Source organism: Sardina pilchardus, chromosome 6, assembly GCF_963854185.1.
Source record: "Sardina pilchardus chromosome 6, fSarPil1.1, whole genome shotgun sequence".
NCBI lineage: Eukaryota > Metazoa > Chordata > Actinopteri > Clupeiformes > Clupeidae > Sardina > Sardina pilchardus.
Window position 1 is genome coordinate 34,569,461 of NC_084999.1, and position 15,406 is coordinate 34,584,866.

The following is a 15,406-nucleotide window of genomic DNA, read 5'->3' on the forward strand; positions in this document are numbered from 1 at the left end:
TAGATATTCATATCCATTTTGGTTGGATATCACATAATCCACTATGTTATTACATTTTCATCATAAATGTTTTACTCTAATGCAGTGTTATAACATAGTGCATTTTTACAGGCCCTTTTTTTGTTATAAAAGGCATATAAAGGCAATAAATGACAAGTGTTCTGAAATGTGGTTTTGGTACTGGCTGTTTCAGGTGCCCTTCACCTTTCTTCCACGGGATGAAGGGGATTATGCCCAGTTCTGGGATCTTGAGTGCCACCCAGTGGGTGAGCAAAAGCAAAAGAGCCGCTTGCGTTTCCAGCTCTGTGGCACGGTGAGTTCTGGCATCAACCCTAAAAAAGACATTGAAGAACATTTGAACTAGTGTAGTAGACTAGTGTAGAGTAAGTTAGTTAGGTACTAAGTTGTGTTTCATTATGGCTGTGCATAGTTTACAAACCAAGGTACAGTAAATGGTATAGAGGCCCTCAAAAAGGGCTTTACTCATCATTGCACTTTCCTGGATGTCATCATAAATTTCCTGATGGTTCTCAAGGACTTACTGCCAGGCATCTCCTATTTACCGGACTATAAGTTGCATTATGGTCCTGCGACTTATATTTGAGAGGGGGGAAAAAAATAACCAAGGAGTCAACATTACCGTCTACAGCCGCGAGAGGGAGCTCTAGGCTTGTGGAATGAGATCGGAAACTTGGTGAATTTGTCACTGGTCAGACATTTTCTCGTAGACCTACTGAAGCCCAAAAGTTAGAAGGGTTTCAAGGGTGTCACCCCAAGGAAATATTTGCTTGCATCTCATCCTGTTAGGACATAGTGTAAGGTTGGCTGCAAAGATTATGCAGACTGTTACGATTGACTGACACACACACGCACACATACACATTATCAAAATAATACGCTGCATACTTTAGGCTGCATGTTAATGGTCAGGCTATAATAAGACCACACTGTTCTGTGTGCTAGTTGAATAACTTGCCTTTCCAGATGAAATGGCCATACTAGTTAAGAAAGGCATGTGAACAGTCTCTAAAATAAGGGTAGCGTCCTTAGTATGACATCGTTGAAAGTTTGCATGTTCTTTTAAAACTTTTTCCCTTCTCACGCTCTCAGGGGGTAGCCTCATTTGCTCAGCTGCTGGCTTGTGCCTTTGCAATGAAATCAAGCATTTTGGGCAATGTATTCTCCACATTTTAGCCACATTTCATGCCACATCAGCATTTTCGTTCAGTGAAATTTAGTAAATTGCTTCACAATTAACATCCACTACTTAGTCTTCATTAGCATTCCTTGTAGAATGTTTAAATCTTTTTAACCTCTGTGTCCAGTTACTCTCTGCCTGTTCTTTGTCTTGAATTTTGTAAAATAAATGCCACTTCCAGTGCGACTTTTATATACATTCTTTCATTCTTTCTTTCTTCATGGGGCATTTTTTTGGCTGAACTACTCCTAGAGAAGAGCTGGGTTTAAAAAGTGGGTGAGGGGACTTTATCTTGTCACTGGTGAGGTTGGAAGGAAAAAGCAGCAGAGAATCATTAATGGTTATGCGAAGTACCGTAATTTCCTGACTATTAGCCGTGGCTTATACATTGATTTTGCAAAAAATCTTCAGCTTATATGCGGTAAAGTACTGTATGTGTTGCAAGGCTTGTGTTAAGTTTCTTGGATTCTTTCATTTTTCTAGGGTGTGAAAAGTAGAGCAAGTACTGGTTTAAATGAGGGTGATCCATCCCTGGCACAACCGGAGACCTCCACCAAGCCAAGGATGAGACCTGACTCTAAAGCCAAGACTGAGTAGGGACTTTGATATCACATCCATTTTAACTGATTTTATTAAGCCATCTTGGCACAGGTGTTGTAAACTTGTGGAAGTTCTTACGGGACACTTGCTCAAATGTTTCAGGTCAGAGGAGGCACCCAAGAGAGGAGGAGTATATGCTCCCCAGGATATCTACACGTTCCCAGTCACACGATTGGGCCTGGCTCATACACTGAAGGTGAACTTTCGCAACAACTCCTTTGACACTTATGAGGTGAGTTCACAATCCGACTCAACATTTTGTGTACACCTGTGTAGGAGAATGAGAAGATGCATGCACAAATGCACATTTTGTCACTCAAGCTCAGCTTCCTCAAGGTGTGATTAATTAATTTTTTATTGACTTACAGCTGACCTTCATTAGTCCCAGAGCACCATTCCACATCAAGCATTCCAAATATTCTTTAAGGTGAGTTGTGTCTCCAAAAAGGAGAAAGAAACCAACCTTCTTCGACTGTATGCTTTCCCTGTCATTTCTGATGCAGTAATTGAATGCATGAGCTCATATGAATGTTTTGTGTGAATATTGACATTCCCCTCACATTTTTAGAATTTTAGTCTGTTTATTTCTGAAATATGTGGTATGTACGATGTATATGCACAAACTTGGACATGGGTAAAATGGACAAATGGAAAAAGTCAGTATATGAGTATGTGTTCGTGACTCACTGGACTCTCATGTTTTCCTCTTTTCCATCAGATCCCAGCATTACATCAATCTTCCAGTCCAATTCAAACCCACCTCTGAAGGATCCCATGTTGGCTTTCTTGTTGTTCAAGTGGGCACATCTGGTGCAAAACTTAGCATTCAACTTGTGGGTGAAGCAATTCCTTGATTTATTTTGTAAGGATTACATCCTTGAGTGATGTTATTTAGGAGACTGCTGTAATCTCGAACACTAATTTGGTGTAGTAGCAATAACCGGTCACTGTGTATTGTCCTGTACAGTTCAGTGACGGCTGTTCCATATGTTTCTGGTGAATGATATCAGTAGAGAGCATACGAATGTGGATTTTGTGCATTTTAATGAACATTTGAGAATGTATATATTGAGCGGGCATGAAGGAGATTTTGGTCTTGTAATTTTGTTGCTTTATTTGGAACTGTGCTACTGTAATTTTTTGCATTATTGATTTCCCTCTATTTATTGTAAATCTGTTTCGCCAATAAAGTGAGTGTTTTTTTTTTAGTTGTATGGTCATAGTTGTGGGTTATTTTTTATTGTCAGTGTAGCAAAAAAACAAACATTTACAATAGGACCTTTAGGAGTTTATTATCTTGTCTAGGGCTGGGTGGTATTATGAACTAACTATCATATTCTAGTATGTTTTAGTCATTTTAAGTTGTGTAACAATATGTCTCCAGAGTTTGGTGTGGATGACCTGGCAAATTGTGCTTTGGAAAAAATGGTCAAAAAATCCCATAAACACACTCCTAAACCTTGTGGAAAGCCTTCCCAGAAGAGTTGAAGCTGTTATAACTGCAAAGGGTGGATTGACAGTCATATTAAATGGATAACAGTATGAATGGGATATGACTGAAGTTCATATGAAAGTCAAGGCAGATGAGCAAATACTTTTGGCAATATAGTGTACAGTATTTTAGGACCTATCAAGAAAACAAGCTAAATCTGCGTATAAAAAAAGCATTCTCTTAAAAACAAGCAAGGACATTTTAAAATCTTAAAAAAAAGAAAAACGATATCAAATAGACTCAGTTTAAGTGATGCCTGTGGTGATTTGTATGGCATGAGGGTTCAGTTATGATACTCTGAATAGACTATAATGTCTGGACTATCAGCTTACAGAGTTGTTGTGAGATGAAAACATGGTTTTATGCTCAGACTTCATAGAATTGGGTAGCGCAGCATCCTCCGAAATGAGCGTCTGAGTTCTTTACTGCGGAAGGCATAGATTGTGGGGTCAATGACTGCATGGCTGACTGACAGCAGAAGATGTAGGTGAAACAGGGAGCGGTAGCATTCACAGTAAGGGTTTTGTGGGCACAGCGTTAACAATAGCAGGTGCAGAAAAAAAGGGGTCCAGCACACCATAAACACACCAAATAGAATGGTGAGTGTCAAGGCTGCCTGCATGCTTCTCCAGCCAGGAAGGCGAGTTCTTCCTGCTTCCAAAACACCTGGTAAAGAAGCAATGTGTCCTGCATGCTTCCGTGCCAGAAGAAACATGAGAACATAGAGGGGTAGAATGAGGAGCAAAGCCAGAAGAAAAATGATGATGAAGGTCACCATAACAGTGGCGATTTCAAAGAACCATATCATAACTGCTCCACCAGTGCCACACAATGCCCAGGTTATCCCTAGGACTATGATTGCCCGTCGGCATGTTACAATGGCATGATACCGCAGGGCATGAAATATAGTAATGTAGCGATCCACAGCAATTGCCAAGAAACTGCAAAAAGAACCCAAAAAGGACATGCATAATAATGTGTCAATCACATCGTCCAGGTGAAGCTCCACTGTCCCTTGTAAGTCCAAGTGACCAGCAGCAGAGAAGGCCAGCATGGTGCTCTCCCAGGCCATGCACAGGCTAGAAAGGGTGTTGAAAGCAGCTAGATTGCAGATGAACAGGTACATTGGTGAGTGTAGTTTAGGGGTGAGTATCACTGCAAGCACTATCAGTAGATTTTCAGTCAGACTTGCTACGCCAACAACCAGGAAGACCTCATGAGGGATAAAGACCTCTTGGCAGTCAGTTCCCACAGATGCAGCAGTTGAAGAGATGCTGTACCTATTCATGTTGCTCGACTGACCTGTAAAAGATTAAGAGTGAAAAGAAAAATATTGTGCTATCAAGTACGGTGCAGTTTATTCAATGATGTCAAAGAAAACATGTTTTATGACAAATAGAGAATAATGAGTCCACTCATGAATATTGGGACAGGCCTATTTCCAAGCGACAAAATTAGCTGGGAATGGCCAGGGTAGGAAATTAACATTATGCTATAGGTTACCCAAATTACTGTGTAAATGTTTTTTATTAACAGAAATTACATTTTGTGTGGACACAAAGGTGCTCAAAGCGATGTTGGGTAATGTCATTTCTGTTGACATTCAAACAAAATAGAGAGGTGATGTTTTCTGTACGTGGCAAAGAAATGTTTTAGCTTAGAAACCGCGTATATATGCTTTGAGCACCTTAAAAAACATTGATCCAGAGCCTATCCAGATGTCCAGCTTGGTGCATTAGCCAATGCACGCATGGAGACAGTGGTTCTACAACTGCCATGATCACACACACTGGTGTGCTTGAGCGAGAGCCATGTGTGTTTGGTGTTAGTATTATATAGCAGTCATATTTTGTAAAGGTCTGCCAGGGAAATATTTGCCTTCTGGTGTACTTTCTCACTAAAGCACAGAATCACATGTAATGCCAACCATCAGATGAGTGAAGAGCTGTAAAGATAACACAATTCCCTTCACTCCTCAGAGCAGTGAAAAAAAATGCATATGGCATTCAATCACCTTGTGTTATACAGTATGTTAACTTCTTTCCCTTGTCTTGATAAATGGTGTGTGATCTTCAAGGATACACATTCAATATACAATTAAGTGTAGAATCTGGCTGTGTCTGTTTGAGATTTTTGTTTTGATTAACCTTTTAAATCTGAGAAGGGTTAGATAACTGTGCTGAAACCGTTATGTTGATGGTAGCAAGACATGTTGCGGAACACTTTTGGAGGATGTCAGAAATTAACATATTAAACCAACTTCCAAAACAAATACACATAATTCAAATAAGATATCCATGTCCATGAAATGGTAACCTTGTGGTAACAAACAAAATGTTCACACTTGGACTTAAAGGATCACTGATCAATTGTAGAATGAGAATTTCAAAGGACCATGTTGGCTTGTGATATATGACAGCATCTACAATTCAGACACCATGTAGTGTTATGTTCTCTGTGCAAAACTACCAGCAATGTAAAAAAACATGTTTACAGCCTGATGTTGCATAATATGTTGCTTATAAGTTAACATTATTTTTCATCAGATGTGCCACTGTTGGCATTTGCAAAGCAAATCTTTGGTTGGTTTAAACAAAGGCACAATCTCACTCGGTTCAAACAAAGGCACAAAACTTAAACTTATAGCCTCTTCAATATACAGTATATAAAAAAGCAAAATGGAAATTAATGTGCATTCTGCCAAGAACTAAATGTATACACAAAGTTTGCACATGCTCTTATGTAGTGATGCTTCATGTAAATCAATAAAAGCCCTATCTTATAACGGTAAGTAAAGTACCATCAGAAGGTACTTTCAGACACCTTAAATAGCTGGGTCTGAATTCACTAGTAGTAATAACAATCACTATAGACTATGTTGATATTATCTGTATCGATCCTTTACTGAACTAAAGACATTTCTGTTATTGTTACTTTACTAAATATCTTTTTATTTTCTTTCCGCTCATAATTCAGAATGAAGGTATCCATACCTACAAGCCTTGCTTTTTCATTGGTCTTCATGGGATCTGTTCTGTCAATTTTGATGGAACCCTGAAATGCTCCCAGAGACACTCGTGAACATTTGTGTGGTAATAGGTTGGTGGAACACTCACATCTGTTTAACTGTTATTCTGCCCTTGGGTGATAACAGGACCAAGGCTGTGGTGAATGTCATGTTTTTGTGACTGATGAAAGCAAGGCTTTTTCACCGTAAGTGTGCTTGTATTATACAAGCCCTTAGCTAATATACAGTCTAATTTGATGGTAGTACCTTTACAAAAAAAGAAAAATGCTACATTTTTCTCTGTAAATGTATAATGAAAAAACATTACATGTTTATTGTATATTTGCCTGTGCTTCTGATTCTTCATTCAACAGAATAATTTCAGAATAGAGGAAATGAAATGGTAATGGAAAAAAAGACAGTTCCCTTTAATAATAGTCTAATCAGGTGTCACACAACCTTTACAGTTGGGCTACACCGGCCACCAAACACTGGCATATTTCATCAACAGATAATTCTTTGAATAATACAGCCTTCTACTCTTTTTTTCATATGAAAGATCTCACAACAAGGTCAGATGTAGGTTGTGAAGAGAGAAAGTCATAATTTCATAAAGGATGCTTAATTATAACCTGAGCATGACAGGGATAGACAGGATAGAGAAGAAGGTAAAGTGATAAGTAGGTGTGTACTACAATGTCACAATATTTCTTGTTACGGTTAAAGTCTCTTTGAGTAATATTCAGTTAGAACTAGCCAGCATGACTGATGAGTCTGCAGTGGTGGTCCTTCCTTGTATAAAGACATGAGAAGAATCAATAATTAAGGAAGGCAATTGTACAAAAATGGATATTCCGATTTTAAAACCACTGATAGTGCAGATTTATTGCTCTATGGGAGGCTGTTCCAAACCTTGGGTACTCTAACTGCAAACGATTGGTCACCCCTAGCTGTCAGTTTACTTTCTGGAACAACTAAAAGTCCTAGGCTGGAGGATCTGAGAGGCCGAACCTGACAGTGGGGGGGTTAATAAATCTTTTAAATAGTCATGTGTAAAGAAACAAAGAAGCGTGCTCAACACCTTGCTTCGAACTGGGTGCTTAAACTTACTTGATATTAAATCATAAACATTGAAAATAAATAAAGCAAGCACACGGCAGTTTCCTTTTACTTTTTTCTTTTGGAGGCGATTAAAAAAGTAAAAGGAAACTGCCGTGTGCTTGCTTTATTTATTTTCAAATCTAGTCATGTGCCAAATCATATTAAGGTTTATGATATGCAGTTTCACATAAGATGTGGTCATCATACAGGTCTATCAGGAGAGGGTTTTTTTCTGATTTGCCTGGAAAGTCATCAATGCCCACAAATGAAAGTAGGCTTATACTAAATTAATCTAAACGGGTCCATGGCTGTGTTAGCATGGAGATGAATAAGGCCAAGCCAAACAGAAAGTTGGAATCATTTTGTATTGTACTATGGACCTTAAACATCAAAGTACACAGGGAGTCACCACATTAAGTGATTAAGGGAATGATGATGTTTTCACTGCATGGGAATTTTTTTCTCCCATGCGCATGAACGCACCGCAAGCCTGCTTACAGCTGTCCGGTTGTCCCTTTGTTATGGGACACTTTCTGGACTCGTTTCTTGTCTCTCAAAGACTTAACTCTTTCTCCAAGTGACACATCCTCGATGACACCGAGCTTTGAACGATTTTTCGGGGCACAAGCTGCCGAGGACCGAGGAGAGAGGACGTATAGCGTGATGACCTCCATATCTGGTGTCACTCTTGCCCCCATTAAATTTCCCTTCAAACTAATGTCATGTCCCATCCCCTACTGAATGCAGGTGTAGGCCTACAGTCAAATCATGTCTGACAAAGTTCACTTGGTTGTGGCTGACTCCTATAGAAAACCAACCATATTGGATAGAATACGATATTTTCATGCAGCGTTTTGAGGGGCTTTAGTTGGTGGAAAACTATGCAAATGAAAACAACTTTTCATTTGATGTAGCCTACAGTAGGCTACATTTCAGTAGGCTATAGGCACGCCTTATCATATCCATAGTGCCCCCTGGTTTTAAATGCTTATCACCTTTGGAATGCTCAGAATAATGTTACACTTCAAATGGTAGGTAGGCTAGGCTTAAATGTATTTATTTATTATTTAACAGGTAGGTAGGCTATAGGTGTTTCTTAATGTATTATGTATGTCTCTTTTCAAATGTAGATTTAGCGTATCTCTTAAGTATAGACATATCTGTTCTGTGGAAAAAGCCTGTTTCTTTAGGCCTGCTGAATAACGTTGGACTTTTATTTTGAAAGTTGATAGACAGTAGCCATATTGAAATTTTATTTGCCTCTCTGTTTGCTGGTTTACCGTCTATGTCTGTTTGTAGCATCGTTGAGGTGGCTATGCCTATGTTAAGGAAAAGACAAACCGAGGACTGATGATTGCCAGTGCAAACCATATGGAAGAAAAGATTACAAATTCACCCGTAAGTTGGCAAAAACCGGCCTACAACAACCTGAACTAGGTCTGTCATCTTATAGACAGCATAGGCTAGCCTAAAGGTTAGCAGCACAGTTAGTGTACATAACGTAGCTACATGTAGTGTGATCATAACGTTAACTTATTTAAAACTCTGCCTGAAAATGTAGTTGACCCCAAATGAATCGAGAGCGTAAACAGAAACACAGCGTTAGGGTAGCCCATAGACTAGAACTAGCCTAACGTAGAGCAGACGGTTGCAGCATGTTTGTTCGCTCCTTTCGAAAACCTTTCTGGAAATGATCGTTACATAGTAGGCTAATTCAGTGGATAACCACCAGGAATTAGGCTTTCCCCCATGTAATAGATCTAGCTGCTAGACAATAAAAGAAATAGACTAGGCTAGGCATTCTGTCCGAACGTATCGTCTGTGTGCGTAGTTCCACGGAAGTTCCACGGAACCTTTGTGTTATGCTCGTCTTCATTCCTCTTCTGTTGGTTCAGTTGGTTGGCTAGTTGGTGCAATACCGCCACCATTTGTTTTGGGAGTGAATAAATCAATTACTTTTAAAAAATCCCCTTAAAGGCCGTAGTGCAGGTTAATTTTCCAACAAATTTGCATTATTAGCTTGTTGGTACTAGGCTACTCATTACAGTGCATGCAAATGCACTGTTCTGTTCTCCCTAGGCTTCTTCTTATTATTATAGTGCATGAAAATGCACTATATTGTTCTTCCTAGGTTTCTTATTCCACTTCTTCTAACACTCGCAATTCAGCTTGAACCGTTTAACGTAGAAACTTGATTCAAACTTTGCTACGTAGGTCTTACTTAGGGACCTGTGGAATATATTTTTCAACTTTGTAACTTTTATACTTTTTAAACTATGAATTAAAAACTATTAAAAATTTCCCCATAGACTTAACATTGCTCATTATGACATCACGGCAGCAATTAGAATGTTACGCCAGGTGGCCAGTCCAGGTGCAGCAGCTCTCTCTCTCTCTCAGGCTTTAAACATACACTGGCTCTCTTGAGACTACATTTTCTGTTCCCCTGTATCAACATAAGTCTTCCTAATTCCATCCAACTTTCTATCCATTCATCTTCTTCAGACCATTCACTCATCCACCCATTCTAAACAGTCTGCCTATCAACATCAATTAGACAATCTACATTAAACTTTTAAACAATCTACTCTGTCTCAGGCTTTAAGCACACACTATGGCTCTCTTAAGACTAGCCAGTTAAATTGATTACACCTGTATCAACTACTCTCAGAGAGCTGTATCAGTGTCTCTCTTAACAAGAATATAAGGCACATTCCATCCAACCTTCTATTCATTTATCTTCTTCAGACCATTCACTCATCCACCCATTAAACTGTCAATCAATATCTATTAAACAATCTGCCAATCAACATCCATTAAACATTCTGTCTATCAACATTAATTAGACTATCTACATACAACTTTTAAAGTATTTACTGTGGGTGCCTCTCAAGCAGCGTTTATATGTCCTCCCTCGCTCCTCGATCCTCAATGATCTACATAAAGAAAGATAGAAGAAGGGCTAGATTATCCCATTGTTGCCGCTCCATCATTCTTTATGTAGATCAGTGAGGATCGAGGAGCGAGGGAGGACGCGTAAACGCTATATGAGAGGCACCTTCTGTCTCAGGCTTTAAGCATACAATCTCATTAAGACTACAGATCCTGTTTCACTACTTCCTCTGTCCACAACTGTTTCATAATAAAAGTCCTCACTGCAATAATACACTATTAAATCATTTAACCATAGTAACTACTCAACTATTTAACTGTTCAACCATTCCAACTGTCAGTTATCATCAACTATGCCTCCAGTCAACTACATGAAACCTCCATATAGGCTACCTAACAACCAACATAGCAACTATTAAAATTAAGCGTTTATGACCGTTTCCATATCAACCAACATGATTATACTGCAGTAACTTCTTTATTCCTGATAGTGGCCACCATGGATACCCTATCAACAAATATTTCAAAATAAAAGTCCTCATTAGCAAGTTAGCATAGTTAGCATTGTTAGCATAGTTAGCATTTTTAACATAGCTGTTAGAAATGGTTAGCTAAGTTAGCTAATCAACCTGGTTAGCAGTGTTAGCATATTTAGCATTGTTAGCATAGTTAGCATTTTTAGCATTACCTAACTTAACCGATGATTTCTAGCAGTAATCAACCGGGTTAGCATTGTTAGTAAAGTTAGCATTGCTAGCATAGTTAGCATTTTTAGCATAATTGCTAGAAATCATTGGCTAAGTTAGCTAATCAACATTTTAACATGAATAGACATCATTAGTTAAGTTAGAACTGGAATGTTTCAGCTTTAAACTGTCTACCTTCACACTATCAACTCTCTGTAAACTATGCAACCACCATGTTTACCCTAGCTACACCTTAGTAACCATATCTACATTATCTATCTATTTTTGCATTTTCATGCACTGGTAATTCCTTGGAATTGCATTTCTAGTTATTCTCCTAACCAGGTCAAATTCAGCTTCAACCGTTTAACGTAGAAACTTTATTACGTAGGTCTTGAACATAAGACTAAGTCTATGTATATTTCAGTTCTGTAAACTTGATACTTTTTGAGATATTAGCAAAATATTTTTCCCCATTGACTTTTCATAGACCTCTGAAGTTCGCCTAAAAAGGATCCAAACCCATATAAGGAGATCCGGGAGTTAATTGAAGCCAACTGCCTATGGCAAGCTTTTTTGTAGGCGAACTTCAGAGGTCTATCGCACTGCACTGCTGTGACATCACATGCTGATTAAGCTGATTTGCACCTGTGTCAAGAGCCAGTTGCTCAAGGCCCTATCAAGTTTAATTGACAGCCAGTTAAATTGAACCTGCATTATGCTCTCTGCTCAGTTCTCTCTGTCTACCCATTCACTCATCCACACACACACACACACACACACACCTGACTGCAGCACTTCATATATACCACACTTCTCCATGCACTCCACAACATTCTCACCTTAACCTAACTCCCCCATTTCACTGCATCATAGAAAGCCATGCTCCTTACATCCACTTACATCCACTCTCACACACACACACACACACACACACACACACACACACACACACGCACGCACACTCACACGCACTCACACTCATAGGTGGAAAAGTCAAGCTTCAGAGAGTAAAAGTCCAATCAAGTATTGGTTCTATCTGTACACTTAAACACAGGTGATATCACCAATTAGCTGCTCTGCCTGGCTGAAGAGTTGTACTAATTAGAATCAGCTTGTTGGTTGGACTTTTCCACCTCTGCCCCTAAACCACATACATACAACACACTGCCCCCCCCCCCCCCCCCCCCCCTCACCTTCCTCTGTCCACAACTGTTTGTAAATTAAAGTTTGTTTCACATTTTATCTTATGTCTTGCTTTTGCATGCACTGGTAATTTCCTCGAAATTACGTTTTCTAGTTCAAACTGTTATCCACTGTATTTGATGTTGTTGGGTGTCACAAAACAGAATATAATACGCAAAAGTATAGGCTACTATTTTACTGAGGTTTGCAATGATTCCTCTTCCCCCCTTAATGCACTCTATTACGTCACGTTGGGGACCACCATAACAAGCCCCGTTGAGCTGGATAGGAGAGAGGAGAAAGAGACACGGGCAAGACAGTGTTCAGCAGTAAAAAGTGCAGATGATAGATGAATAGATAAATTCATATAGATATCCTAGACATATAGATAGATAAAGCCCGGCGCCCACCAGAAGCGGCGTTCAGCGGTGTTCGGCGGTCTGGGCTTGCCGTGCAGGATTTTAGAATAGTTTTCTATCTCTGTGCGGCTGCTGCGCGGCAGACGTTTCCAGTGGGCGTTGCTCCATTGAAAACAATGGAATTCTAATTTTGTTTTGTGGCGCGTCGCGCCGCATACGCTTCTGGTGGGCGTTGGCCTTAAATCACGTCACATTTGCTGGTCGGGGTCGGCCTGACCAGCGATCTTAGGGTGGCTATGATATAAATGGTGTAACGAAATTTGAAGTGTAATATACAAACTTTATGAAAGTGTAAGACACAACCTTTTCCTATAATAGATGGAAAACATAGCCTCCATAACGAGACCTCCCCAAATTCAGGAAAATGTATTAAATTGAAATCGGACTACACCGTTATCTTTGGTAAACTCTTATAGCTGTGATATAGTATATCATGTGACGAAATTCGAAGTCTAAATATACAAACTTTATGTAGATTTCCATAGAATACATTCAAAATAACAAGCGCAGGCTCAACATGTCCCCAACCTGTCATCATCAACTGAATTGCGGTAAAATTCCATCAAATACCAAAAACGACAAAAACTTTTTTTAAATGGTGCATATATTTTGAGTGTTTTATGTACCCATTAATCAAAAGTAGTTGTTAACCTACACTACGGTCTTTAATTCATTTGCTCCCTTTCCTCAACAGGTTATACGGTTTTAAAATGGGATGGGATGTAATCATCAGCAGCTCCAAGTGTAGAAAATGTTAATTTCAAGGCTATGTGATATCCCCACTCATCGTGTCTGTCTAGAAAGTAGGCCTAATATGACCAGCTACGATTTTTTAAAAGAGCTGAAGGAAATGATAATGTCATGGAAAAGTTTATTTTTTTCCCCATAATTTATTTTATTTATTTATGAAACCCTCATGTATTCTAGATTCAATCATTACACATAACATTAAATATTTAAAGTCTTTTGTGTTTTAATCTTGATATTTACGGCTGCAGCTCATGGAAATCAAAAATCCAGTATATCAACATATTGGAACAGACTTTATAACACGGTTCCTTGAGTCTTTCTCTGGATAAGTAGCCTACATGTAACCATGTCATTGTTTGCTTTTGTTATTTTTGCAGAGGCCGTTGCAACAGTTGTAGTAACAGTCAGCAGCTGATATCTCCTCAACCCTGAATCCATGAGATGGATTCACTAGATGGCGATCCAGCAGCTGAACAAGATGGAGGAATGTGAGTGATGTGAAGTTGTCAGATGGGGCAGAGAGAACGTTTTTGTGGAATGTGCTTCATATAGGTGGCTGTCAAATACAGCATGTCATGTACATGTAACATATCATAGGCTACATCACCCCTAGACATACAGAAGCTTCGGCACAAAAGAGAGCACAAGGAGGGGCCTGTTTCTTACTAACTTTTGCAAAATGTAAGGCAAAAAAAAAATGCTACCCTCACATTACATGCTGTATGCTGAAACATGTGTCATGCTCTGATAATGGATTTCCTCACTAATAGACACCAACAGTACATGCAAATGGAAAGTAACACCACCTCAACAACACTGGTATTTTGCAGGGTAGTGTTGTGAGCTTGATGTACTAGTCAGACATAGGCACCAATATGCCATCATTAGGTTCGCTGATGATACCATACCACCATTGTGGGTGTGATCACCAACAGTAATGAGAAAGTCTACAGAGTGGCGTCAAAGATTGTTAAGGCGGAGTTCATGTCTATGGGCGCAAAATGCAGCAGACTGACCAATTGAGGAGTGTAAATCTATAGACACTAAAGCTGCAGAGGGAGCTGGCACGTGCGGCAAACTGACCAATCATTAAACCAGTTCTGCTCAGAACTGCCCAGGTTCACTTTTAGACGCGCTCGCTGTATTCCTGACCGCTTGGACCGCTCAAACATGATTCCGCCACCAACTAAGCCCACTTGGATCCCTGATCCACCCCAAGGTTTTTTTTTCAAATGCGGGAACTGTGCGCAATGTTCAAACTCAACTGACGAGATAGTGAACAAGTCTTTTGCTGTGCATTGCATTAAAAAATTAAGTCTTAAAAACTTCTGTGCTTCTCCGGTATTCTTCATCAGCCTGTTTTTCATTTATTCGGACTGGTAGGAGGGTTTAAGGAGTGATGTATAAGAAAGGCATGGATGTAAGTGTCGTCACTTGGGCACAAACATATGAACTCATGACTTGCCAATGGCTGAACTAGACATTTTAGGACAAAATGTTATCATAATCTGTCATGTTGTCTGGAAAATGAGTTGACCTCTAGCCTCATGGAAATTGAACGTTAACTAATGATCCTCTGGTGTGCTTTGCAGTCTTCGGAAGAGGCACAGAGAGCAAAGAAAAGCTGGAACAGTGCAGAAGATTCAAGAGATGAAACAGAGGATGATAGAGGCAGAGAAAAAGCAGGATCAGTGGCTCTATTGGAGGACCATCCTCCTTGGCATGGGTGCTGGTGCAGCCATCACTGCTGGACTCTTCACATTATGGACTCTCCTCTTACGCTGACAACCTACAATGATAGTAATTATAAGTATGAGACTGCCACATCACCATTACCATTATGAATGATGGTGAATACTATCATGAAGATCCCTGCTTGCGTTAATGAACAGTAAGACCTTGGGATTAATCTGTAAAACATGTCAATGCATTAAGCAACATTCGGCAGCACCACATTTTTGGTTTCATTGGTATTTTGAAGAAGACAAAAACATATTCCTATCTAATGGACTATACACTATACTGTGTGTTCTGTCTTGAAATTAATTGGTTGTAATTTAATGACTGTAATATAAG

The 15,406-nt window shown here is 39.4% G+C and overlaps 2 protein-coding genes and 1 long non-coding RNA gene across 7 annotated transcripts in view; 2 read left to right on the top strand and 1 right to left on the bottom strand.

Moving 5' to 3' along the window:
- Window positions 1–3,006, top strand: part of cep192 (centrosomal protein 192) — a 43,464-nt gene extending 40,458 nt beyond the window's left edge. For all 4 annotated transcript variants that reach the window (XM_062539655.1, XM_062539657.1, XM_062539658.1 and 1 more), the window contains exons 39-43: window positions 194–313; window positions 1,682–1,791; window positions 1,901–2,030; window positions 2,167–2,225; window positions 2,517–3,006. In XM_062539655.1, coding sequence (XP_062395639.1) covers window positions 194–313; window positions 1,682–1,791; window positions 1,901–2,030; window positions 2,167–2,225; window positions 2,517–2,652 — 555 coding nt within the window. In that variant the 3' untranslated portion in view covers window positions 2,653–3,006. The remainder of the gene's footprint in view (window positions 1–193; window positions 314–1,681; window positions 1,792–1,900; window positions 2,031–2,166; window positions 2,226–2,516) is intronic.
- Window positions 3,007–3,059: 53 nt separating this feature from the next.
- Window positions 3,060–6,371, bottom strand: mc2r (melanocortin 2 receptor). Of its 2 annotated transcripts, none has more exons than XM_062539661.1 (2): window positions 6,288–6,371; window positions 3,060–4,592 (listed from the first exon to the last, which is right to left on the bottom strand). In XM_062539661.1, exon 2 carries the CDS (start codon window positions 4,576–4,578, stop codon window positions 3,664–3,666), a length of 915 nt encoding a protein of 304 aa, XP_062395645.1. In that variant the 5' UTR covers window positions 4,579–4,592; window positions 6,288–6,371; the 3' UTR covers window positions 3,060–3,663. The 2 variants fall into 2 exon arrangements, with proteins under 2 accessions (XP_062395645.1, XP_062395643.1); XM_062539659.1 differs by having other exon boundaries at window positions 6,284–6,356.
- A 2,286-nt stretch (window positions 6,372–8,657) lies between these two features.
- LOC134082214 (uncharacterized) lies at window positions 8,658–15,319 on the top strand. The gene is made up of 3 exons (XR_009939601.1): window positions 8,658–8,796; window positions 13,708–13,818; window positions 14,923–15,319. It is a non-coding gene; the product is annotated as an uncharacterized LOC134082214 (long non-coding RNA).
- Window positions 15,320–15,406: the final 87 nt, after the last annotated feature.

What these genes read in the sequence shown, in the direction of transcription:
- mc2r (XM_062539659.1), bottom strand. Translation starts at nt 6,314, where the DNA reads ATGAAGACCAATGAAAAAGCAAGGCTTGTAG. An exon ending in TGAAAAAGCAAGGCTTGTAG is followed by an intron (nt 4,593 to 6,283) that starts GTATGGATACCT and finishes AATCTTTTACAG; the next exon opens with GTCAGTCGAGCAACATGAAT.